At 36.5% G+C, this 27926-nt stretch overlaps 1 protein-coding gene across 3 annotated transcripts in view; it reads left to right on the forward strand.

The window, feature by feature from the left end:
• Window positions 1-26812, forward strand: part of SH2D4B (SH2 domain containing 4B) — a 57945-nt gene extending 31133 nt beyond the window's left edge. For 2 of the 3 annotated variants that reach the window (XM_048945400.1, XM_048945401.1), the window contains 2 exons: window positions 22783-23003; window positions 25725-26812. In XM_048945400.1, coding sequence (XP_048801357.1) covers window positions 22783-23003; window positions 25725-25817 — 314 coding nt within the window. In that variant the 3' untranslated portion in view covers window positions 25818-26812. The remainder of the gene's footprint in view (window positions 1-22782; window positions 23004-25724) is intronic. The other variant, XM_048945403.1, reaches the window with a different exon arrangement.
• Window positions 26813-27926: the final 1114 nt, after the last annotated feature.

The following is a 27926-nucleotide window of genomic DNA, read 5'->3' on the forward strand; positions in this document are numbered from 1 at the left end:
GGCATGAGTAGAAAGGTATACATTTCTGTCATCCATACCGACCCTATTCTGTGCGTACACAGAGCACATTAGTCTCCAAGGCTGTTAGTCTCATGGTTTTCATCACTGCTGAATTCAGACACAGAGATGAAAGATGTTCATATGCCAGCTGTTATGCAGAATGAAGAAGAGCCCTCTGTTGGATAATATGGAGCTCGTTACATGCTGAATGAGGCAAGGCAGGCTGGAAAATCTGTCTAGCATTTGAAGGTCTGATGACAGGGTCACTCCGGTTTTGCACCATAGCCTGTAGATAATAGCCATACTGTAGTTTTAATTTATTTTAAATAATTATAAAGTACTACTGTTTATAACCTCCATGTATAGGTTTTATGTTTTGGAATGCTATGCAAGAAGAAGGTTGTCCTTGCAGGGCTCTACATATTCTCTATATGGGTGGATTTAAACATAACTATTAGAATCATGTTTACCTATTCATTTTTTGGGAGATGGAATGATGTTTTTTATATTCCCAGAATGGTTCACTATCAAACATTTACTGCATTTCTAATAGTGCTTTTCTGAGAGAGAATTTGGAGTTGTGTTCAGATCCTGCAATAGGTTCCTGCATGTGATTATGGATGAGTAAAGTCAGATACATAAATTGTGATCCAAATCCTTCATCAGCTCTAGTTCAGTTCTCAGCTTCTTCCTTAGGAAATAATAGATGTTTTGCTGTTTCTGAGAACTAAGATGATCCTTCATATACCACGTCACTCTACTTAGTTCATAACGATTGTTTTAGTGTCTTGATTCTTTTGAAGGTTTTGGAATTGTATTTCTAGTGCCATTACAGTTCCAAAGTGTCTACACAGGCAGGTTATTAGCAAACAAAATAAATGTTTTAGACTCATGGCTCCACTTGGAAGGGAGCAAAGTATCACGGTGAGGTAATGTGAGCTGTAGCATGTGGCAAGGAGAAAGGAAGCTCAAAAGAGCAGCAGGGAAATTGTAGAATGAGGTAAATGAATGATTAATGTGAATAGGCTAATTGCTAGTGTGGAATTGTTTTCTTATTCTTTACAATACATTGTCCTTCTTGACTGCTTGTTAACTGGAAGCTATGTTCTGAAGATGTAGATGAGATAGAGGAAGGCAATTTCACTAAGGAAATACTGTAGACACTAAAAATGTGAGACTATAAATAACAGGTGACTAGGAGTAGAAACAGGAGTAGAAACAAGTTTATAGTGTTAACAGTTTCATTAATACAAACTGATCAGGTGCCATGCCTGATCAAAGATTAAAAAATATGGTGTTTTTTTTTTTTTCCAATTATGTGCTTTCGAGTTTAAGCTTGTGCCAGAACATTCTTTGAATCTTTTTCATAGAGCTTACTTCTGTGTGAGCTTATTAATTGCTTAATGGAAAAATATTTTGCTATTAAAAATGAAATTGATTTACATTCTGGAGACTTGTTGCCCCCTCTATTTAAAACACTTTTAAAGATTTTCATCTCTGTGTGCTTCTATTACAACATGAGCACTTACGATTTCATTTAGTAGGCCACAGTGATGGCTTAGTGTATTTGCCTGTAATTTTACATTAGTGCTCTGTGTTGTGTCGCCTTAGTGAATTGGACTGTAGGTGGTTAGTTTTTCTCAATTACTATAGCTATTTCATTCAGACTGTATGTAACATCACATTACATAAAGTAAAAACGAGAGATTGTATAATCATAGAACCGTAGAGTTAGAAGAGACCTTTAAAGGTCATCTAGTCCAAATTCCCTGCAATGAACAGGAACATGCACAGCTAGATCAGGTTGTCCAGGGCTTGATCCAGCCTTGCCTTGTAAGTCTTCAGGGATGGGGCATCAACCACATCTCTGAGCAACCTGTTCTTCTGTCTTCCCACCCTCAGTGTAAAAGACCTTTTCCTTGAACTCAACCTAAATCTACCTTCTTCGAGCTTGTATCCATTTCCCCTTGTTTTGTCACAACAGATCCTGCTAAAGAGTCTATCTGCTTCTTTCCTGTAGCTCCCCTTTAGATATTGAAAGGCCACTATCAGGTCACCTCGCAGCCTTCTCTTCTCCAAGCTGAACAGCCCCAGCTCTGTCAGCCTGTCCTTGTAGGAGAGGTGTTCCATCATTTTTGTGGCTCTCCTCTAGACGCACTCCATGAGGTCCATGTCTCTTTTGTACTGAAGACTCCACATTTGGATGCAGTACTCCAGGTAAGCCCTCACCTGCACAGAATAGAGGAGCAGGATCGCCTCCATTGACCTGCTGGTCAAGCATCTTTTGATGCAGCCCACTATACATTTGGCTTTCTGTGCTGCAAGGTCACGCTGCTCTCTCATGTTCAGCTTCCCCTCTGCCAGTATCCCCAGGTCTTTTTTGACTGGGCTGTACTCAATCCTTTCATCCCTCAGCTTGTATTGGTAATGAGGGTTGCCTCAACCCATGTGCCATGTCTTGCGTTTGGATTTGTTGAACATCATGAGGTTCATCTGGGCCAACTGTTCAAGCCTGTCATGTCCCTCTGAAAGCATCCTGTCCCTCTGCTGTGTCAACTACACACCACAGTTTGGTGTTATCAGCGAACTTGCTGAGGGTGCCCTCGACCCTGCTGTCAGTGTCACTGATGAAGATATTGAAGAGTATCAGTCACAGCACTGACCCTTGAGGGACGCCACTCACCACTGATCTCCATTCAGACATGGATCCATTGACTACCACTCTCTGCACTTGATCCTGCAGCCAGTTCTTTGTCCATTGAACATTCCACCAGTCAAATCCGTACCTTTCCAGTTGGGAGGGAAGGATGTTGTGGGGTACTGTCAAAGGCCTTGCTAAGTCTAGATAGATGATATCAGTGGCTCTTCCCCTGTCCATTGATGCAGGATGTTCCTGAGCTGAAAGCTCTGCTGTTCATCTATGGAAATGAAAGAAATATCTATGTAAAAAAACTCAAACAAGTGAGAGTATAGATTATTTGGAAAAAATAAAAATAAAAAAACATATATAAGGACCTAAAACTTATGCATTTTAAAGAAAATAAGGACGAATATGTTCAAGTACAATGTGCTTCTACCTACAAAGGTTGTGTATTCTATGACTGGGGGAAAATGATGCTGATCACGTATTATGATAAAAGTGAATGCAGAAAGCCTTGTTTGCCTGACCAACTCCATGAATCTGAGCTGTGCTTCCCTTTTACATATACTGTAGTGTGTTCCCTAGACAATGGATCATGTTTTTTCCTTTCCGTGTCAGTCATGTGTTTTCATTAGTTATTTCATCTGCACACAGAGTGCACTTAGATGTCAGCCATTGCCAGCATAAGGTATTCAGCTCATACTACATATCTTTAAATACTGGTTCTGGATATTTCTCCTTTTCTAGCGTAGCACGTGTGTTCTGGATAGAACCTTGTTAGTGTTGGACAAACTACTGATATCCTAGCTATTAGTAATCCATATCTGATTGTCATGTGTGCCTGCAGCCCTTCTTTCTTTGCCTGCAGCGTTATGCTAACATACATTCTACTTTACAGACATCCACTTGGCCGCCTTCAGCTTGTGCTAGAGTAAGTCACATTTATTATTTTACCTGCAGTATTTTCTCTGTGAAGTACAACAAATATCTTTAGACTCAAGGTCAGAAAATTTTCCTGGTCGCTCAGCAGATGGCCGCCTTTCTGATCCTTTTGTCTTACTACTCGAAGTACTGAAACCATGATGCTATTGATCCAGCCTGTAGGCAAAAGATGACAAGTTATCAGTTGGATAGTTCTTTTGAAACCATGCTGTTTTCCTGCTAAGCAAACCTACCTCTCTCAAACAGGGTATCAGCAGGTATGTTGTGTAGTCATGTGGGGGGGAAAGCATGCACCTGCACAAAATTACGTTGCTGGTTAGTCTTAAGTATAGATCAGCCAGTTAGAAACAGATTGTGACACTTAAAGTGCTCTCACCACAGGAGATAAACAGTAGGAGATAATATGAAACAAAGCGAAGAGATTTCTGTGAGTCTGTTGGCAGCTAAACCTTTCTAAGCAGCTTCTCAATGTGATTCTGGATGAAGGCAGAATGAGTTGCAGAGTGGGAAACACAAATTCACTCTTTTCCTGCAAGGGAATGACAACTCCTTCTTCTCTCTTGAATTTCAGAAAAGTCAGTTCTTCTTTCTACTTCTTTGTCTTTCAGTGAATGGGACTGTCACATCACCATCTTGTGAAACTTTTTGAGGTAAAACTCCAAAAGAGCTTGACAGAATAACACACTGTATCGTAACTTACTTCCGCATCCAGGATGAGTACCTGTAGTATAACACATAATAGACCTTAATCCATTATATGAAAGATTAAATTATATAGAATTCCACAGAACATTCTGCCATTGCTATTAATGCTGTCACTGTTGTATTTCTGGGGAGCACATGGATTTTTGTAAATCCATTCCACTGTGCTTGATGGAAAAAATGTTTTGGATTTGTAGTGAGATGCAAATATTTACAGATGTTTCTGTGCAAGGTATCAGAGAATTAATTAACCATGGGACAGAACTTGCTTCTGTTTTCATTCTTAACCATGCTGTTGTTTTCGGAGTAAGCTTTGAGATCATAGGGTGCCAGTTGCAGTAAGGGATTCTGCATACTCTCAACCTGTGTCCAGATCCTCTTATGTAAGTAAAATTATTTGATTGATGAAAATCAGATAAAGCAGAAGGTTCAAGTTCAGACTTGAGATAAGAAATTAAGAAAACATTTCTGTTTTCATCTTGTTGTGAGTGTGAGTCTAGCTGCTAGCTCATTTACCTTAATTCTAGTTGTAGGGAATGGTGACCGTTTTTAATGGCTTAACAGAGAACTGGGGTGGACTCCAAAGGATGTCCAGATCTGGATCACTGCAAGAGCTGCATATAGTTATTATCATGCCATTCTTTGGGCATTAAGTTTTTCCTATCCAAATATTATTCTCATTTTACTTCCAACTGTTTTTCAATGTTTGATTGACTAAATCAAAACATGAGAATGTTGCAAGCAGCTAGAAAGGACTGTAATTAACAAGATAGATTAAAGTTCTGAAATCTAGTCAATTGTGTGACAAGAAAAGTAACTTATTATTCTCCCTGACTTGTTTTTCTTTGAGTTAGAAAAAGAAGTGCAGTTTCCTAAGTACTTACAGAAAATACCATGATCAAACTGCTTCATAGAAATCTATCTGGAACAATTATTTTAGTATGAATACAGAAAATGTTCTAAATGTAGCATGATTTAGATTTTATTCCTAAATCAATACTAATTTTTAATGACTGCTTAGTTAAAAACAAACAAACAAAAAAAACATGTAGAAAGATCCCTTCTAAGTCCAGTAATGTGATTGTGAGAACAAATGTAAATAGACTTCAGATTTGACTACTACTAAAAAAAAATACGGATTCTTAAACCTTGTATATATTCAATATACTCTCAGGCAAAAACATTTTCCTTCACCAGTGAAAAAGCTTTGAAAGCGAAGAACTCAGTATATTTTAAGCTTAGTTTCCTGCTATAAGATATATTGTAAAATCTCATTTGTAGGTCTGCATGTTATCTGTGACTTTTTCTCCTTATATTGAGTGAGCTCTTCTGTTATTGTGGTTTGCTGTTACAGTTGTCACTGAGATTTCCAAAAAAAGTCTTAACAGCTTCTTCAACATCTATGAAATGTTCTATGTACATTGTGAAAAGTGTTTTTGAAGACCATCATTGACATATTTGTTTGGTAGTAAATATGATGTGATAGGCACGTGGCTATTTGTACACATAAAAAAAAAGAAAAATCCTTAAATTTTCCTATTGTTTGGATCTGTTCATTTTGTTATAGAAAGTAGATGGCTTGATTGATTATTTTTTAGTGGTGGATGTATTTTTGTCAACAACCAGATGCCTTTGTGTGTTCAACTGCCTTTCTTCTGTGTCTAATTCACAGTGAAGAACATTATCACTAGAAGCTCTGGGAAGTTTTTATTTACCTGATATTGTTAAGTAGTTTTGGTGATCACAGAGAAAATTGAACTGTATAATTGTCATTACAACTGATAACATCTTCAGTGTGTTTGTGTTAGTGTGTCTGGCTACAAACGGGGGGCCAAATTTGTAGCACTACTCTCTCTAGGTTCTTTCTGAAGTTAGTTGTTTCATGCTAGGTTCATACAGCAACTCTCACCTACGTTGTAAGGTGCAAAGAAACTTACCATGGGAAGGGAGAAGCTGGATATTTCTGCAGCTTGTTGACAATGCCTTTCTGGACCCTACCTGATTGAGCCCTGGCTGACTTCCCAGGGCTGCTGTATGACAGACTCAGAATGAAAAAGTCAGCTCTTGTTTATAGGTCAAACTGGAACTTTAATGACTCTTGTTGGATGCAGTGAAGAATCTAAACTTTCATAGACTCAGATAAAAAGCAAATTAAAATTAAAATGACATAGGTATATCAATACAAATTGGTATCAGTGTAAAAGGCCAGTGGAAAATATTAGCAGCTCTAGTAAATTAGAAGTTTGTTCAAGGCTGTAATGTGATATTCTGTTTACTACCATGTTACTCAATTAACTTCTAGACATTTCAGTGTCTATTCATTGGGCAAATGCTCTTACAGTGAGACTGTTAAATTAATGAAATCGTATTCATAATGCATTCTCGGTGTGCTGAATGACAGATCAATATCTGCATAAAATAAAGCCAGTTAATGTAGCAGTATACCGGGAAGACTCTGTAAAAAGGCTCTGAACACAATCAACCTGGATGTCACCTCTCCACAGTTAACTGGTAAAATTAAAAAAAAAAAAAAAAAAAAAAACCAACAAAAAAACAAACAAAAAAAACCCAACACTTTCCATACATCTGCACACTTTATATTACACCATTCAGGATGTTTGTTTACAGAAAATGTTGAAGCTTGCCTATTTACAGATAGATTTGCTTTTCATTTAACTCAGGAGCACATTTTCTATATCTAGTAGTCCTTACTTATGTTGAAATCTTACTGTTCTGTTTCACAGTAGTGACTGTGAAGCTTCATGTTTGCTTTAGGTAGGACTACAAATTAATTGCCATTCTGTGCAGCACTACTGCTAAGTATTTGTAAATATTATTTCTACAGATACAAAATAGAAACAAATTACTTGGGCCCATAGAACTATCAATCATGTTTCCTAATCTAAAGCTCATCCAAACTTCTTCCTTTTATACTCTATACATATTTCTTAATCTTTTAACTAACAATTATGAAATTATATGCTATGTGAAGTATTCCAGAATCCAGTCAGTAATGCTTATTTTGGAAAATGTGTGCTGTTTTAAAGGACTGTGCAGTTTATCCTTCTAGATAGATGTTCTGTCTTTGACTCGTGTTTCTTGTTCAGATGAAACACTTGTTAATTTGCAAATATAAGTGTTTCTTCTGGCACTGTGTTTTTTTTTGTTTAGAAGAATTTCTTGTTAAATGTACGTTTATAGTTGAGTGAAGTGAGATTAGGGAAGCTGATAAAATCCAATTCATGCCAAGATTGAGAGAAGTAATCTGAAAAAAACGAAAGCAGTAAAATTAAATGACAGAGATTGTACTATGCAACTTAATTACTTTTGAGATATTTTCTGACAGCTTCACACAAAGCATAATGAGGACAAGATGTTACCTTTACTGAGATGATAAAACACTGTTAACAAAGGGATCCAGATATTTCAGGTTAACAGTTGTCTTCACATCTGAAAAGGAGAAATGAAATGAAGCCCATCTTTGGTGGTTTACTTTATGTGTTGCTCTGAACATATCAAGAAATGACTCTTTTGTAAAGCACTTAATCCCCTAAATTAGATAGATTTAGGATGTACTGGATTTATGCTCAGTGCAGGGAAGGCTTTGTTCATGTTACTATTTCTCTTAAACCCTTTTTTTCCTTCTTCTCTATTGCCACATTGGGACTCAATATCTATTTCTTCTTAGTAAGAACTTCTGAGCAGCAACTCATGTAGAAGCAGCACAAGCACTGTTTCTGTCCCAGTAGAATGTGCTTGGGAGGATACCCTGCTCCTTTCCACACTCTTCTACTCTCTTGCTTTCATAATGTATTTCAGATTTATATTTGTGTGAGCAAACTCACTTCCGTTTTAAACATCTGTTTTTCTAACATTAGTCAAGATGCAATATCATCTGTTTTAAGAGCACAATAAACCTTTCAGATACTTAAATTCATTTCTTCAGATTCCCAGGTACCTGATCCTATTTATGATGGTGCAAATGTTAGTGATTTTTTTTTTTTTTTTTCCTTTTAAAGAGCATAACATGATGTTAAACATTGATGTTAACAAACATTCTTCTTATTGGTTAGGTACATATGTCACCCAAATGAAGAGGAGAAGCTCCATTTAACCAAAATTCAAAAGCCTAAATATTCTGATGGAGTGTTATCCAGAAAAGTGCAACCCACCTGCAAGTCTGTGTTTGCATATAGGTATAAAATATTTTTAACCAGCTGTAAGTAATTTTGTGGTATAGTAGATTTCAAAACATAACAATTGAAATTTAATTGATACTATTATTTGTTTAGTTTGTTTCTTCCTTCTCTGTACTATGTTGTACAGAAATGCCATTTACATGATGCAGTCATCCAATAATACTTGTATTGAATCTGAATCCTGATTATTCTTGTGCTTCAGAAAGAGGACAGGGTTTAATTCGGTTTGTGCCACTTTAACAAGTGATTGAACCAAACTGCAAAGCACTTTTAGAAGTGACACTGAATGAATATGTCAGTAAAAGCAAAAACATATAGTAGAGTTACCAAATGCACTTGGTCAACTTTTGGTGTAGTGTTTTCTTGCCTGTGGATATGATATCTTAGAAATGTTGTAAACATAACAATTATTGTGGCTTTGAGCACAACAGTAGCAGTGTTGGTTCTTGGAAATATAAAATTTAGGGATATAAAGAAGAATCATTCTCAGAAGCAATTTATCCATTTAAGAATCTCTCACTATGGCTTATTAGGACATAAATTCTAAAACAACTTTCTGCAGGGGCACTGTTCGCTTAAGTTAGTTAGGAACTTCAGTACTTGCCATGAACAACTCATAAATCCTATGCCCCCCTCTGCTTTTATCTTGCTCTTTCATCTACCTACAGTAGATCTACATTAAGATCTACTGTAGTCAATATGTCTGCATATTTAAATGATTAAAGCTTACTTGTGTCAAAATTAATAAAGTCTCTTTTCTGGGTTAGATTTATGTGCAGGTTTTCTTGTGGAACACTTGAAATTTGGAAATAATCATTGAAATGAGAACTGTTAATTAGAAGTTGTTAGTGGCTTTTATTTTGTGGTGAATCTTTTGACTTGGAAATACCATAGAAGTATTAGAAATAATGTTGTCAGTTTTTATACAAAAGCCATTCCTTCTGAACAGAAAACCTTTGCTTTGAAATTTCAATTAATTTATAGATTTAAAAGTTGAAGAAAATGCAATAATATTTAAAAATATTATGAAACTGGAATATTCGTATTAACTAGCTCCAATATATTTATGGATCATCAATTTGACTATTTCTTTTTCCTGACATTAATGATTTACAGCAAATTTTGCTGGGGTAAAACCAATGAATTTCCCCATCTGCCAGGTGATGAGATGCCCATTCATTTTTTGTCTATTGTTGAAGTCTTGCTCTGAACAAAGATCTTAAACTAAAATCTGGTTTCTCCAGTAGTAAGTCTGTTCTCATTTACAAACCTTTTGTTTGCAATTGTTCAGACTTGTTGTCTTCCACTTACAGAAAGCAGTAATATACACATACTAAGAGAGCAGATGCCTTGAGTTCTAGGTTCCAAATGCAGCTTAGTGCCACATAAGAGAACTTGCACAAAATTCTGATTCTAATGCTTTCAACTTTCAAAATTTCCTGTAATGGATAATTTTGACTTGCAAATGGTTTCCACTTTTTATATTACTTTTTCTTTGAGTTGTTTTTAAAATGAACTTTTTATCCAAAGAATAATTTCCCCCAGCCTCACGTACTTCTCTATATGTTGTATGTGTTCAGAACCGTACCTCCCAGCTTAATTATCTTATTGTAAACATCTCTGTGTGGATGTCATCCTGGCCAAGACTATTTAAAAGTAGCACTATTCTGTGCACCACTCTTGTTTTTTTTCTACCTCTGGAGTATAATCTGACAATGTTGCTTCAAAATTGGTTGTACGAAGCCAGGAAGGAGCTGTGTAAACAGAGACTATTTTTAAAATTAATTCTTCAACTTTGTCTTTTTACAGAAAACTTGATCAAAAGAGTCTCATCAAGAAGTTCATTTGTGTAATTGGCTTGACAAAAGCTTGATCTTCTATATTTTCTTGTGTCTGTGCTGCCCTCAGAAGTAGTCAGGAGGAGCAAGGATTTATGATGGCTGGAGTTATGAGAACATAAGCAGATCCTTGGAGGGCTTTTGATCTCTTATCCTCTCCTTTTGCAGACCAGCTTTCTTATCTTTTCCCTTGATGTAGATTTCATTTGCATACTGGAAGATTTTCTCTATCCTTTTTGAATTCAGAATTTCAAATTCAGTAAATCAAAGTATGAGGATTTAAATGGGAGATTACAAGATGAGTAACTGATCTGGTTAAGAAGAATCGCTCGCGAATGATGCCCACAAGCTAGAATTTCTTCTTCTTTTTCCTCTGTTATTTATGTGATCAGGACCAAACGAATGCAACTATTTTGCCTACCTGGAGAAAGTATGGTGAGTTTTGTCCAGCTTTCTAAGAAACTGCCAACTGTTTCAGTTTTCGTGCACAACACTTTATCAGTACTGTTGTACTAGAGCAGAGCTATTTCTCTTCTATTACTCGGCCAGGATCAAAGCTTAAATAAACTTCTTTCCTTCAGATATTTTTTTTTGTGTGCGCTACACCATCCTATAGTTTCTAGCCTAGTCAGGCTGCTCAAGTGAGCTATTCCTGTGAGTGCTTTCCTGTTTTTACAAATGCTAGTATTTCAAGAGGTACAGTAAGGTTTTAACGTCTACTTTGCAGTAGTCACATCATACCTCTTTCACAAAAGTTTATTGATAGTTTGTTTAGTGGGTTTTTTCACACTGAACAGGAATAAAAATACACTTCCATTTATATGATAAAGAGGTGAGTGTATCCTACAGGAGTAATATTTGTAATAAAGTTCCCTATTTGGATTAGCATATTGATATTCTTTCAAAGACTGCTTGTTTCTTATCTTCAGACTTCTCCATGAATATGCTTATTTCCATGCTATAAAGGCTAGTCTGACAGTCCTTGAATTATAGAATCATAGAATCATGGGTGGTTTGGGTTAGAAGGGACCTCAAAGATGCTTTAGTTAAAAGCCCCATGCGATGGGCAGGGTTGCCACCTGCTAGAACAGCATCCACCGGGCACCATCCAACCTGGTCTTGAAAACCTCTAGGGATGGGACATGTGCAGCCTCGCTGAGCAGAGTGTTTGAGCGTATCACCTCCCTCCCTGTGAAAAATTTCACCTTGGAATGTATTCTAAATCTCCCATCCATTAGTTGCCCTGTCCTGTTACTATTTAGTCATGTAAAAAGTTACTTTCAGAGTGACCTGTGTATTTTTTAAAAATGTTAACTAAGTACAGTGGTGTCTAGGTTGCTTGTACAGGACGGATGTGTTTTTTTTTTCCTTTTGTTTGCTTTTTTTTTTTAACTTTCAAAAAACTTTTATAAAACTTTTATTTTCTATTTTCATCCCAACAGAAAAGAGAAAAACACAATTATGAAGAATATTTGCATTGTTTATGAAGGGCATTCCCTGGTATCAGTCTTACCTTGACTTTACCAGAACGTAGAAGCTTCCAATTTAAGTCAGTGTGAGCATTATAACATAAAATATTCTTGCCTCTATTTTTTTATTAAGTTATTGATACTAAGTAGGTAAATTACAGTCATGGAATATGGTTGAAGAAGACATTGAGAATATAAAGGTAAATTGTTCCAATTTTTGTATGACCTACTTTTCAAAAACTGTATAGATGAGAAAAACTAAGGGATAATAGCAGAGGTTTAATGCAGGACAGCCCATCCCTAAAGAAAAGTTCAAATGTATACATATAGATGAGGTAAAATTAGAAACACAAAAGATTAAATCCCTTTATTGTACAATCTTTTCTTTTATGATAGGCAACAATAATGTACAAAGAAGAGTTTGAAATCTGTTTTCCTTCTGGCTAATACATTCTATATACTGATCTGAAAGTAAAGAAAGAAAGAAACCAGCACTGTGCTTTGAGGAGACATTAACAGACAAATTTATAGCTCTATTATACCAGTGGTGTATTCAGGCAAGTAATGCGAACGCCTATCTTTTATGTGCTGCACTGCTTGTTAGTGAATGCGGTGTAAATATTTTGACAGTGAGTATAAAAGGCTTTTTACAGTATTTGATAGTCTGGGTGTAGAATGAACTTTAAAGGAGACAATTAATGGGTATGTTTTCAGCAAAGTGCATAGGGAATTAACTCTGAGCCACACTGGCGACAATGAATGTAGCGCATCTGATTTTCTGTAGATCTGAAGGAAAATACCCATTATAATTGTATTACTCATTTAGATAGAATTTTCAGAGATCCCTGGGAGTGGAAGGCACTCATTTCTTTCTGAATTTTAGTAGCTTTTTAATTGCTTTAAGGAATCTTTACTTCAGAGAATTAAGGAAGCTTCTGAGATCTGAGCTTTCCTTCTTTTATGAGCTGATCCTGATAGAACAGAGAGATGAATCTGTATTATAAAACAAAACAAAACATCAGTAGTGTGTATTTATTCCTATGACACTTTGTCTTGGTGAATTTCTCCTGTAAGTAGAGGCAAAGGGTAGTTCTGTTCACCTTATGTCTTCAAGGAGAGCTTGTTCAAAAGCATAGTGTGTCATTAATATTCCTCATCCTTGCCTGAAGGGATCTCATGCCATCAGAAGCACATTATTCCTCTGAGCCTTCATTTTCTATATGTCTCTGTTTGTAGCCCAGAACATGCCATCCATGCTGAGCAAGGCTTACAGGGGAGGTAGTTGAAATTCACTGAAGTGTTGTTTCCCAGTGCTGTTTGTATCTTCCATCTACCAGGATGGTTAAAAAGAAGAACAATCAAGAAGAATGGGTAGTGAACTCCTGCTTACTTTTCCATAGTGCAGATTAATCTCTATTTCAGGCATGCTACTTGATACATTGCTGCTGAGCTTGCACAGTATAAAAGGTGGTGAATCTGGAATAAAAAAAGGTGTCTGCAGAGGCTTCCTAACCAATGTTTGTTCACTTTGCCTCTGTAACTCAGAGAAGTCTGGCTCTTTCCTGACAGCTGAGTACCAGAAAACTGTCTGTGAAATGTCCAGTGTACTTCAAATTTACATTCAATCAGTTGCTTCCTAAGTACATCCCGGCTTTCCTTCCCATTTTTCTTCTTAACATACAGGAAGGTTTTAATTTCAATTAAACCTGTATTTTAGGTTTTGCTTTATGTAACCTATTGTCAGTCTTTCTTTCTTATCAGCACAAAGACCTATGGACCCTTGTTTCATAACTGTTATGGGCACTGTACTATTTACTGGGACTTAAATCAGATTACCAATGTGAAGAAAAACAATAAATATCAGCATTATCATCCCTGTAAGTAGGAAGAGCATTTCATAGGAATGCTGCAATCCTGGACTTTTTGGGTTCTTGTGACACTTGTTTTCCAAAATCTGACCACAAACACAAGCAAAAACCTCAACTGTTAATATGATGGTGTGTGGCATTTTATTTTATCTATTATTATTTTAAAACCTGGGCATTTATTTTGATGCCTGAATGGGAGTAGAACTCTTTTGAAGGTCTAGTCCCATGTGAGTTTATTCTGCATTAACAGCAGATGGTGAATGGTTTCAGCAGCTTTGTTTCTATTACCAGCAGGCTTTGATTTACTCCTTTGCTTTGCTTTTTTGTCTTTATTGCTTCTATTCTGAAACAGCAGAGATAGAGCTATTGTTATGTCTCAGCCATAGCTTTTCTCACACAATACTATTGATTTCTTCTTTCACTGTTTGTTTTTTGTACCATATTTAAAAAAGCAGAGTTGCTTTAAAAAGGAAAAAGGAAATTAAACCTTTTAGTTAGTTGGTACACAGCAAGATCCCCCTGCTGAAAATACTTGTGCGTATACTAAATGGTGTATGTTAATTCTGCTGTAAATGCCAGAGATTTGACCTACAAGGTCTACTCTGAGAATAATCCCTCCCATTTTATGATGTTGGTCCACAACATCGGAGGTGGATGTTGGTAGTATGGCAGTAGAGGTTGAACCTTCTTGCCAATATTCTTTTAAGTTTGGTTGCCAGGTGACAGACGGCAGCCGAGGGGCGCTCTATCAAAGTGGTGTCTGACATGGAAATGTATCTGGAGCAAAGGTGTGACATTGAATTCCTCACTGTGGAATAAATATCACTCACTGACATTCACTGATGCTTGCTCACATTTATGTGGACCAAATTGTGGATGTGAGTGCAGTGAGGCAGTGGGCGGTGTGTTTCAGAAGTGGTGGCAACAACAGTGGGTCACCTCTACTGGCACAGATTTTTAAGAGCGTGGCATGAAGGCTGTTGTTTGTTGCTGCTGAAAATACATAGGTAATGGTGGTGACTGTGTTAAAAACCAGTGTTTTTCAGGCAACGTTTTATCAAATAGTGTTAACATGCTCTTTTTAGCTTCTGTAGTTTTTATGGAAATAAATAGGAGGTATTACTTCTTGAGTGACGTACACGCATTCTGTTTTATACTATTTCAGCTACAGATCAGACCATAAGCCACTGTAACTGGTAACAAAGTTCTTTAAACTCTATGTGACATTGGTAGTCTCAAGGATAACATAAAGAACTCATTCTAGACTTCATAGTTTTTTTGATGAATTGTGCCCTTCCCAACGAACACCAGTAATGTGTTCAGTTAACTTCAGAGTTCACAGAGAGAATTGCACCCGTGGGAGAGAATTGAAAACTGCTACCTGAGGAAACTTGCTTTGAGTGATATAGAGGCTGCTTTTCTTAAGAGCATGAACTATGGCTTCAGTTCTTGCACTGAGGGAAGCAATCACTTCACCTTTCCTGCTTTTATTCTTTTTTTTTTTTATTCTTTTTACTTCTGAGTGACTGAAAGATTTGTATGTTTGACTTTTTCCTATGCCAGAGCTAGTAGCTACTGTCATGCATTTGAACATTTATTTTAAGCCTTTTCTGTTCCACCTTATTAGGGAATATTTATTAAGCGTACAAAGAAGAAAAAAGCAAGCTATATTCTAGTCCTTATTTCCCCAGCTTCAGTTTTCTTCTTAGCTACTGTTTGTTACTTGTGCATATCTTCATTTGTTGTGGTCTCCAGAATCCATGACCCTCCTCTTCAGTTAGTTTCATGGCTTACTATTCTTACTAGCTGTTCTTGTTCTTCCTTACAGTGGTTTATATACTACTGCTGGTATGCTACCACTGCCTGTCAGACCGCTCTACCCGGTTGGAATTCTTATGCAGAAGGAGCGAGAGATTTTTCTGAAGAACTTGTAGCACTGGTTCAGCATAGGCTCAAAATAAAAAAATAATAAAAAAATAATAAAAAAAGAAAAAGTGAGGTTTGTAACGGTTTCAGTTGTAGATGATCTTTTTTTTCTCTGTGTACGTGCAGAGTACACATACTGAACTTATCCTACCACTATCAGGAAGGAGGTGACGTTGCTACAGCCTTTATGTCCTTTTAAAATCCCTACATTTTGTGGTGTTGTTACTGCAGGAACAGATTTAAGTGCTTTTACACTGGTACAATCACAGTTCACTTTATGATTCTGTACTACTTTTTAATACATACTCTTAGCTCAGGTACTGAATGTTTTCCTTTTATTGTTACATTTTAAAACACAAGAGTGTTGTTGTTGTTTTTTTTATGGTATTCTCCATGTTAAATAATGCAATTTGAAACAGTTATTTGCTTTATAATTTTTAGTTTTATGAGATGAATGGATATATTGTTTTTTGTTTTTTGTTTTTTTCCTTTGATTATTCACAATAAACAGATTTCACGCTTCTTTTTAGCTTTTGTTGTACCTTGCTCTCTAGAAGGACACCTTTACATCTCTTCGTGGATCATAGCAATTACCTGTCACAAGTGCTTTCTAAAATAATCTGGGACTCTCAAATTAATATGGAAGGCATCTATTGAAATTCTTTAGGTGAGCTGTGTATGTAATAATTTCAAATAAAGAAATACAAATTCACCTCTACTAGATATTTGTCAATATTGATCTTCCGCTTTTTTTTTCCCTCTGTATTTTCTTCACACTTGTGGTCTGTATTTGTGCATTGTGCATTTGTGACAAAGTTTCTTCTTCTTGTATTCAAAATTTGAATGAGTCTATCTTTGAAAACAGCTTTCTATGATAGATTTGTGGGCTATTTACAAGACAAGACCAAGTAGGAAGCACATTAAACCACGTGGGGCTAATATAAAACCAAGATATTGCTGATAGATATATTTACAAGAAGTATAAGAGGTGAGAATTCTGTTTTTTTTTTTTTTTTTTTTATAGAAGTACCTTTCAAACTTGTATTTTGATTTTTATCTACACTGCTATTTCAGTAAACATTAGGAACAAACAAACCCATGTAGACTCATCTAAAACCATCCCAGATGCAGTAGGATCTGTTTGAAATTTTAGCTCACTTTTCTCATGATTTCTTTCAAAAGTAATTGCCTTTAGTCATAAAGTTCTGAGTAGGTTGGCTATTTACATCCAACTATATGTTTTTATCTTTGGGATCACTTAGGCAGAAAAAGCTATAGAAATTTCCTCAAATCACAACTTTTTAAATTAATAACTTTTTTATTCCAAATGTTGTGTCTGTCCAGCTGACTTATTCAGTTCCAGAAAAGGGAAGATTAGCTTAGAAAATTATTTTTTAATTCAATTATTCTCTCTCAAAGTACAGTTTAGACCTGCCTGTATAATTGAACAACCACAGTCCTTTATATTATTCTGCTAACTTCTTATGTTTCCTTGTGTTTGCTCATTTGTCATATATACTTTCTCAAAGTGCTGTGTCCATATGAACTTTAGCATGTGAATTATTCATGTGATGATAGCCAAGTAATATTTAAGTTTGTGTGAGTTTTGATCTAATTCTGCCGAAGACAAAGGAAATAATAGCACTGGCTTGTCTGTGTTTTGGATCTTCCTTCCTAATTTTGACTGTAGAAATAGATCACACACTTCCCCAGTTATATGTCTTAAGTTGCATAAACAGGATAAGTCTCTTTCCTATTATGTTTTATCTGCAAATGCTCATGATTGTTCAACAAATCAATTTTTTCATGAAATAGAATGCTTTTCATAATGGTAATGAAAGCACTTTGGGCATGAATTCTCTCATAATTATTTACTTAAGCTTGCATTTGTGTTGCTTTTGCAACACAAAAAAACCTTTCGCACTGAAGTGAATTCAAACGGAGGAAAAAGTCAATGAAAAGCGAGAACGTATCAGGTAAATGCGTAGTTTCTGTTGCAAGGGGGGAGGTAAGCATTTCTGGGCTGTTTATAACTTTTGTCCCTCTAATCTCAGTCAACCTCTGATTTAAATCAGTGCATATGAGTGTGTTAAAGATGTCTTGATTATTAGAGGCAAGTTATGTTTCTGTACTGACATTTATATTACACATGGTAGCAGGGCAGTCTCAAAAGTAATGTCTCCTATTATGTTGGCCCACAATGCCAACATGTGGAAGTCTGTATGAAGCAAATTAAATTCCTCCATAAAGAAACAGTGGCACCCACTGACATTCATCAATTCTTGCTGAAAATTTATCAAGACCAAACAACAGATTTGAGCGCAGTGAGGTGTTTCAGTAGTGCAAACAGTGATGTGTGAGAGAAGCCTTGTGAAGGATGGCAGTACAGATTATTATGACTGGCATGCAGGCTTTTGCTCATCAATTCTGAACACACACAGCTAATGGTGGTGACTATCTTGAAAATTGTGTTTTGTAGCTCTGAATTTGCTCTCTCAAATAGTGTCATCATTCTCTTTGTTTCTGCTGTAGTTTCTATAGAAATAAAGAGGAGACATTAGTTTTGGAGTTACCAATGTGTTAGGTCACTGCTAGATCACATGGACGTGTTCACAGTCAATGGAAATGACTTTAATTGAATCATCAAAAAATAATTTTAGACTAGTAGATTTTCTTGCCTTCTTGACAAATTTTATCAGCTATTTTAGTTTGGGTTCATTCTTGTTACGGCATTGTCTTAACAAATGTTTATATACTTCTCCTGAGTTTCACTCAAGGATGTGTGTAGGATAATGCTGAGAGAAGAGTGGGAAGCTGAAGTATTGTTGCATAATATTTCAGTATAGTATTTTCTTGTTAATGAGTGTAGTGCAAACCTGAAGGCAGTGCCAGAACTTCTCGGCTGTGCCCACTGAACTCATAATGGAACCTGCAGTTGTAGTATGATCTTATTATGCTCTAAATAACAGGATGTTCTTTTTCCTTTTCTGGATGATTGGTGGCATTAAAATATATATATATATCATGTTTACAACAGAATTGTTAAGATTTGCATATCGTCTACAAATGGTCGTGATATGATCTATATATAAAAAGAAAGCCAGTAATTGGGAACAGATCAGTTGATGATTAATAAGTTTCTGTTCTATGATTTGAAAAATCTGTCCTTCAAAAACTTAAAATGCCTGTTCTACAGCATTGCAATTAGAATGTTTTAAGTGGGCATGTAGATTTGTATAATATGATGGGTGCGTGCATTGTATGTAAGAGGGGCTAAAATCAAGCCAGATGCTAGGATTTATGTTTTCAAGAGGAGTTACACCTTTGATCCTCTCCCAGTCAAAACTCTATTGCTCTTCTGCAGTTTGCTGTAGATAGTAGGTAGCACATATTCTCTGAAATAAATTATTTGAAATGACAGAGGGAACATATAAGGCAGCACTGAAATGAGTTTCAGTGGGGTAGCAGCTTCTATTCAAACACACTGGTACGTGTTGGGGCACTCAAAGTTAAAATGCTGGTACTGATGTTTGCAAATAATTTTTTTTGCTGTCTATTTTAGAAACTTGTGCATAGAGTACTGATTTTGCTACTTTGGGACAAATATTCAGCTGGCATACATAAATGTAACTCTCTTAATGTTATTAACAAAAGTTTGAAGTTCACCAACAATGCATTACTTTTTTTTTTTTTTTTTTTTTTTTTTTTTTTTTTTTTTTAAGAGACTGGCAAGGATTAGAAAGAAGAAAATCCCTTTCAAATCACCAGTGATTTCCTTTTCCAGAGACCGTTTAATATCCTAACTAGCACAAAGAAGAGCATTGGTGATTCTAATCCTCTTACCAGAGCCTTGGGAAACCAAAGTTTCTTGACTTCAGTTCAAGCTGTGTTAAATGTTCATAAGGGTTTCACAGATGTTGTTAATTTCTCTAAGCCACTCCAGGAGTGTGCAGTGCCACTCTTTTGCTACTTGTCCTGAGAATAGTATAATATTTTTGAAGGGGTGAAGGAAGACTTTCAGTGCTGCGATCACCACCCAATGTACAATTGACCCATAGAACAATAAAGTAATTGGAAGATTAGAGAGAGAAGGGTGTGGGGAAGAAACTGCACTATTTGAGAGTCAGGAGAGAAAAAGAGAGGAAAGTATCTGGCTGACAGTTTACTGCACTATCTTTAGTAGAAAAGAGAATAAAGCAAATAGAATTTGGCTGTGAGCAATGTAGCTTTTTTCACCAACTCAATGACAAAAAGTGCCCAGACCAAAAATACACTCTGGCAAGGAAGATAACATCATGTGGAAGCCTGCAATGTTTTAGCTCTACTGGTGGGATCTGACAGCAGGTGAGCAGATTCTTTAGTATTAAATTAACTGATGCTAAAAGAATGTGATTTTATATACCTGATAGTATCCTGAGACTACTGTTCACCATATAATGCAAGCCATTTTTTGTTTTGATTTTATTTTTTGATTTTATACAATTTTTTGTAGCTGCTGAATTGCCTAGGCCAACTCATTCCTCACCAGAGCTGTGTAATCATTCAGATCCTGGTTAGGCGTAGATAGGGGTAATTGTAACATCACCCACTTCTTATCCCCAAAGTTAGCGGTGTGTTTTTAACCTAGAATTACTGTATAAACATTGGTTATTGGAGCTAATATGCTATTTGTTGCTGATGGAGCTGATGGTTCTTTCCTGCGCCATTGAGTGCTGTGAACTCATTATGGTTTATCTAAATTTGTTTCTAGGAAGGATTTTTCATGGAAGTAGGCATTGTAATATTAATAGAAATCTTTCTTAGTGCATTCAAATTCAGTTAGTTTAAAGGCTGGATATTTGCCTTAACGAAGAATTGGATTTCTTGGTGTGTGTCACCTGGTATATGGCTCTGCATAATATGCTGTATTGTATGGATTCATACTTCTACTGTCTTTTCATCTGAGCAGAGTTTGAGAGTTACTTTTAATGATTCATCTTGGATTTCTCCAAGTAACTCCGTTTTTAGTATTGCAAAGTGTAGCAATTGACACTGATAATGGAGCAGTTGCATGCTGTTTCTAAACAAGTGTGTATGTTTGCAAGTTTACTGCTTATTTTGTGTGGCAGGTGTAAAGATTTGTACCTTATTCGGCAGAGCATGTATGTATATTTTTGTCCTCAGTCCGATGATATTTCATTAGGGACCTCTGAGTCCCTCTGGGTCTGAGCCTTTGTCATCATTGTCAGCATTGCAGCAAGTAAAACTGTAAAAGAAAATCATTGCCTTAAGGTAGACAAAAATGGAATGAGGAAGAACTTTCCTATCTTTCTTAACAGTGCACACATTGCTTGCTATTACGATCCAAATCTCGTCAGTCCCTTCCCACACCTCCCAGAGTGATCATTTTCTGCATGGGCTTAATTAGAGCATCCCATGGTTTGGTCTTTGAGGTAGGCTCTGCTTTGTACTGACTGTCAGTTCCTGGGATATGCTTATTAATGCACTAAAAAACAGTGTGGTTTTCAGCGCTTGAACTCCATGGAATGTTCACTGGGACGTGTGCAGGGTTATATAATGACAACCAGTTCCCTTAAATATAATATGTATTGTAATATTTATGTATTTAGCTTCACAGAGATTAACTTTGGAACATGTATATATATTATTTATTGACGTTTATGCCCTTCTTGCATCCAGGATGGCCTAACTCAACATCTGTTCTTGATTAAAGTGAGCATCTGGTATTTTACAGATAATTATGAGACATGAGCTTATTGTCCTCTAGGCCTATCAGACAAATTGAAACTGAACTCTCATGTGGACAGTGAGATATGTTTCAGATCACACCTTTTGCGTTGTACTTCAGGGTTTATCTGTTGTACCCTGTTTGCCAGCAAAAGTACCAGCAACATCAGTGCTATATCCTAGGACCAGAAAGGAAAGAAGTGATGAGGATGTATCCAGCACAGAAGAATAAAATGGGAAAGTTGAAAGCTCTGCTGTTGTTAAACTTTCTCCTTTGTTTACTAATCTGAATTTGTAATCCTTCTTAATTCCTGAGAAATAGGTTTGTCGTACAGCAAAGGAATGAATTCAGGGAGGGGGAATGTAAAAAGCAAGTAGTTAGTGACCAGGATGTTGAGAGTTTTTTCCCTGACACGTTTTCTAGAAAGTTAGGTTGGCTCAGGAGGAAAAATAGCATAAAACCACAGGATAACAGGTATGCACTGCAAGAAGCCTCACAAAATTTTGTCCTCTCTTGTTCTAAAGCAAGGTACATAACTCATTGTTCATTATGAGCCATAAACACTAGCTCAACTATGATTAACGTATCCAATATCCACTTATTTGTGTACCCTAGTTCATGGCTACACATGTATTAATTAAAGGAGGCTATTAGTCTGAACTTAAGCCTAAAAGAAGAGGATTGCAATCTTTGTTTCTTGTTCTCCTCTCTAACAGCATTTCCTAGAAGAGCAAGCCTGTGACCAGATAACCTAATATGTTTATCTCTGTTAACAGTTCTGATAGCTGCAGGATTTGGTTTCATATAATCATGGAATCATACAATGGCCTGGGTTGAAAAGGACCTCAGAGCTCATCAGGTTTGAACCCCGCTGCTGCAAGCAGGGTTGCCAACCACTAGGCCAGACTGCCCAGAGCCAGTTTATTTTTGCTTTTGTTTATCTGTATGCATTTGAAAGAAGTTGTTGGGTCAAGAGAACCCCAGCAAAATGCTTTTTCTTCAGGCACTTCAGGCACTCACGTAGTTTTCATTCCTTAGAATCTGTTAAAACACTTGAAAGTCAGAAGCATACCAATCCAATCACAAATACCAATGAGATAGTTCAGGTTCAAATTGCAACGCCAAATTGTGCTAGTTCTAATAAATGATCTCTTGTTCACAAACCACGTGTCTGATGTACCTGTTGTGTTTATGCACTTCCTCTGAAAGTATGGTAAGGTGGGAAAAAGTGATTCTTAACCAGATGGTTTAAAGACATATCTAATGCAACACCATCACATCTTCTATAGCTAACTCTCAAAAGCAGATAGCAGTTACGTAGTCTCCGTAGCTGTAACTCCTCCTACAATCATTTGAATATTTAGTAGCTAAGCAAGTTTAGTTTTACTTATACTTTGCACTTGTGTCATTGGTTCTGCTAAGTTCTGCCAATCTGTTGTCATCTTAACTGCAGCTTTTTTCTTTGCCAGGTATTATTAGCCGCCAGGAGGCAGAAGAGCTGCTGATGAATAAATCTGAAGGAACATTCCTGGTGCGAGTCAGTGAGAAAATCTGGGGCTACGCATTGTCTTATCGCCAACAAAGTGGGTTCAAACACTTCTTGGTTGATGCTTCGGGGGATTTCTACAGTTTCTTGGGGGTAGATCCAAACCGACATGCAACACTGACAGACCTTATTGATTTTCACAAGGTAACACTCGCTAGGTAGAGATCAATAGCTGAGTGGAGGTGATTAATAATTTAAAGAGTAGCCATGTAATTTGAAACCACACTAGAGAGAAGTAAGGATAGCAAGGAAAGGAATATATGTGTGTATATATTCTAGAGTAAGCCTTGCTTTAACATTTATAGTTGGTATCTTTTGTTGCAGTGAATCGGAAAGCTGTTCCCCTTTCTCTGTAGACATCTCGTTTGTGTTTTCCTTTAAGCAGTCTTATGCAATGTATACTTTCATAGGCTAAAACCAGACTAATAAGGATTGAGAGAATTAACGCTTTTTGAGCCTCTATGCTTTACAGAATTGCATGGGAAATACCACAGAAAAGGTCTTTGAATGAAGTTTCAGCATTTTTAGAGCTTTTGATGTGAGGGCTTAATGTGCGAAAGCAGAGCAGTGGAGCAGAAAAGAAAGGAATATAGAGGTTTTCTGTTGTAGGGAGGTGCTAAGAGTTGTTCCTTATCATCCAAAACAACTTTATGAGAGTAACTTAACTGAGGTCTTTGCCGAGTTTAGATGGGTTTGAATTACTTTGTCTCTAACTCGTGTTTCCTGTTTAGCAAAAGGAGGACAAAACAGAAGCACTGTTTCTGGTAGCATAGGCTGTTTTCATCACCTCGAATCTTTCTCCAAACTTCAAACTAATTCTATTATTTTTTTTTTGTTCTTTCATACAGCATTTAATTTTTCCAATATTCAGTCTCACAGTTACTAAGCAGAGATGATTTTTCTTCTAAAATCTTCTGAATCTTTGGTATTTCACTTAGTTTGCAACTTCTCCTCAGTCAGACCTGCAGCTGTAATCTCTAAATTACAACTGTTACTACCAGTACAGCATACTGTAAATCAATTCTTTTGGATTTGATTGGTTTAACAAAATGAACCTGAGTTTCTCAGAATTTGCATGTTATGAAGGAAGAGAAATTATAGCGTGACATTCTTCATAGAAACACAGGTGGTCATCAAGGGCAAAAAATCCCAAACTCATTCAGGTTGACTGAAAACAATTTATTTGTTCAGGTTTTGTTATGACTTTTCTCATCCTAGGCAATTGCTGTACTAGAAATCTATTTACAGACAGCAGTAGAGTACTTCTCAGAAGCTGAATAGCTTTTAGTTTGCACTAAATTTTTTCAGATATTTCTTGATAATAGGTATTAGTTCCCCCTGTATTAAGCCTATCAGAGTAGCTCCTTCACCTTTAATGTCACCACACAGTTCTCTTTTAAGTGTCTAGCATAACAGCTACATTAAAATTGTTCCCTTTGACAACCAGCTCTGTAGGCTTCTTTATCCTCTCTCTCATATGGTTTGCTCAGAAGCTTCTCTGCCTGCCTGTTCTGGTGATGTACATTGTCAAGTGCCCTACAGCCTTTTGGTAACTGGCTATGCAATTTTGATTTCTCCAAATCATAAACCTTTCTCTTGCAGCTATTGCAATATTATTTGGAGCAATTGCTGCTTCCTCATTACTGTTTTTGCCGAGAGTACAGCTTCCTAATGCAAGATGCCAAAATTCCTTGAAGGTTCCTTTTCACTTCCAGTCAAAATGAGCAATGCTGGCATAACTAGTCCTGCAGTTATTAGTGCTTATTCATTTACAACTGCTTCATTTCAATTACAAAAAGTTAATACAAAGAAATCAATCCACTGATTGTTAATGGGAAGAACAAATATCTTGCAGAAAGAATGTAAATTTCCATTTTCTTTGCACATATGTACTGTGCAGCAGGCAGCAATAATACATCCATGATATTGCTAAATCCTTGCATTTGCTTTCTCATAACTTTCTCAAAAGCAGTTAACTTGAGTAATAAATTTTCTGAACTTAGCTTGATGAGTGACTGGGGTGGAACCACATCTTGGACTCTGTGTGTGTTCTGAGGAAACCAGGCACCAAATTTCCACTGCATTTTAGTAGAAACTGGATGCCTTTTGAAAAATTTAGGCCTAAAACTTGGATCAAATTTTATGCCATTGCAGTCAGTAACAATGCATGTGTAAATATCCAACTTATGCAATAACAAAAATGAATTATTATTACTCTAGAAGTAATGCAAAGACCATGTTCTCTACTGTTTTAGTAAGTTCTTTACTATTATTATTCATCTTAGTGATAAATTACTAGAATTACAGGTTTGTCATGCGAGTATCTAATTAATGAAATGAGGTGCTATTTTTAAAGATTATTTTTGCCTTAGCAAGATTACTGTCTTCAGCTTCTCAGCCAGAAAGCTGTTACATTGTTGTGTGTGAGCACTCAGCATTGCACTCTTGCTCAGTCTTCTTGGGAAAGTTTCCAGCATCGCAAAGGCTGTGGGAGTAGCACAGTAGGACTGCTATGTCTGTTAAATTAATCATTCAGAACACTTTTTACAGACATTTATAGCTGTTTGTCTTAGCATAGCAACTTAGAGGTGAGTCAAATCACAGCATTTTTTGTGCATCAGCTATTTGATACCACTATTTGATACTGGCACAATTTACACAATTTACCACTGACATAAATACCAAATAAAGCAAGAAGAAAGTACATAGTTGATAGGATCCCTTAGCTGATCTTATTTTTATCAAGTATGCTTTGTAGCTGATTACCAACAAGTGATATATTTTTAATGCTATCAGCTTTTCTTAGAATTCAGGGAAAGACTTAAAAGTCTATGAATGATACTCTAATTTGTTTTACCTTTCTAGGAAGAAATCATCACATCCTCAGGTGGGGAGCTGCTACTGGAGCCATGTGGACAGCAGAAGAATCCACCAGACTACAGCCCTTTATTTGAGTAACCAGGACTCATTGGAATGTGTTCTGGGTGGCTGCAGTAACAATAGATAGCCACAAAAGTAAACACCAAAAAGTAATTAACAGACTTCATAAGCCACTGGTCGTGTGGCCAAAGAGTGTCCTCATTAGAAGACCCCAAATGTGTCTGGTTCACATGTGATTTATCAAGATTATTCATATTGCAAGCTTTTTAAAGATGAAAAACTACTGACAGATTACAGATGAGGACTATATCCAGAAATTTTTAAAAGGTTGTGGCCAATTGTAGTGAAAGCTAAGTTGCTGTCCTAATTTTCCTGACATTTAAGATTGAAAATGCAAAATCATGTACTTCTAACAGATTGAAGTATGGTTGGGAACTATTCGTTGAGCCTTGTGTAATGCACCAGTATTGCTGATCAAGCTCTTTTTTCCAAAGCAAAATTGTCAGGTTCTATGGATGATCTCTTCACTCAGTTGTGCACTTTCGGAAGCAAGCAATGCAGTCTTAAAATCTCCTTTTCCAGTTTGTAATTGCTCAAATGACTAGATATAGCTGGAGTCTTTGTATCCTGCTTTTCAATACAGACTGGCAAAGTTCACTGCAGCAGAGACGATCGGGACAGTCATTCTCATTCTGTTTACAATTACATGCAGTTGAGCTGCCCCAGAAGGAATTCTCCAGTACAAAAAAACGGTCAGTTCGAATAAACTTGTTATTCTGGTAACCACTGTTTGATTTGTAGTAGCAACCACAACTCATACTGACCTTGTCATGTTTAGGTTTTTTCAGATGTACAAGATACGTGCTGGAGATTCTTACTTTTACTTTGCTATAGTACTAGATATCTTCCTTGGTAGTACTTGATATCTTTCTTGACTGAGCTGTAAGTGGTACTGTAACATCTCATAACAAATCAATTCAGGAAATGCAGTAAATAAGCAATGCTTATTAGCTGGAGTTGCTCTTAGCATACAGTTCCCAGATAAGACATCTGGGCTTTTCACAGCAACTGAGTTTTCTGAGATAGGACATTATTTAGCTGCAGCTGATAACTTGAGATACCAAGTGACTTGGAAACTAAATAAAGAGCCAAGATACCCAAGGAGTCTTGGATTTTTTTTAAAAGTATACTCCTCTGCAGATCACCATAGTCTGGATCCCCAAAATGGAATATAGCTCTGCAATTCTGAATGTAGACTTAATTAACTCCTCTAGTACAATCTATGGTCTCTGTTAAAGGAGAAGCCTGGTGTGGTATGTCTGATCTGGGACCACAGTGCTCCAGATCATGGAGGTCAGCACAGTGGTGATTCACTGTGCATTTCAAATATGGACACTGTAAAAGACACAAGTAAGCTGCTTTCCCCTCTGCTCTCAATAGAACGTTCAGCAAGAGCTATCTAAACCCTCCAAGGAGCTCCCATATCTACTACCTGCTTTCTTACCTTACAGAGGTAAGTATCTGTACTTGTAAGTACCCATACATACCTCTGAGGCCAGAATGCTGAAGAAAGGAATTCACATTCACAGAGACTGTTGAGAATAGTTCTATTTATTTCTAATTAAAAAGTTCTCAGCATGTTCCCTTTATTTATTTATTTACTTACTTATTTATTTTAGGGGTAAGAAGGCCTGGACATATAGCTTTCTATCCCATGTGTCCTGTTCTGATGTAGTCAACATCATAACAGCATCATCATTTTCACTTTGGACTACATTTCCTACGTTTCCTTAGTTTTGTTAATTTTTCTGCTGATTCCATCCACTTCTCATTCTACGTTTTACCTGGCTTTAAAATAAATTTCTTTTAAGTTCCTCTGCAAATGAAATTGCTGTCTGGAAAACTGCAATTTCATCTGAGAAGTTTATTATGCTAATAAATGTCAGAATTCTCAAATAAAGGAATTGCTTTTTTTTCCATAGCTTCACAGAAACAATGAAAAACAACCAGCCAATTCATAGAGTATCAGCCAAGAAAAACTCAATATATAACCAGAAGCAGCAGCAGCAGTGAAATAGAGTGCAACTTGACTTAAGATAAATTTTGAAAGAAACAAAGGGAGATCATAGCAAGGAGAAACTAAGAACAGGAACTTCTTGGTAGAGAAGTGTGGTTGCTCTCTGCATG

The sequence above is a fragment of the Lagopus muta genome, chromosome 5, assembly GCF_023343835.1.
Source record: "Lagopus muta isolate bLagMut1 chromosome 5, bLagMut1 primary, whole genome shotgun sequence".
NCBI lineage: Eukaryota > Metazoa > Chordata > Aves > Galliformes > Phasianidae > Lagopus > Lagopus muta.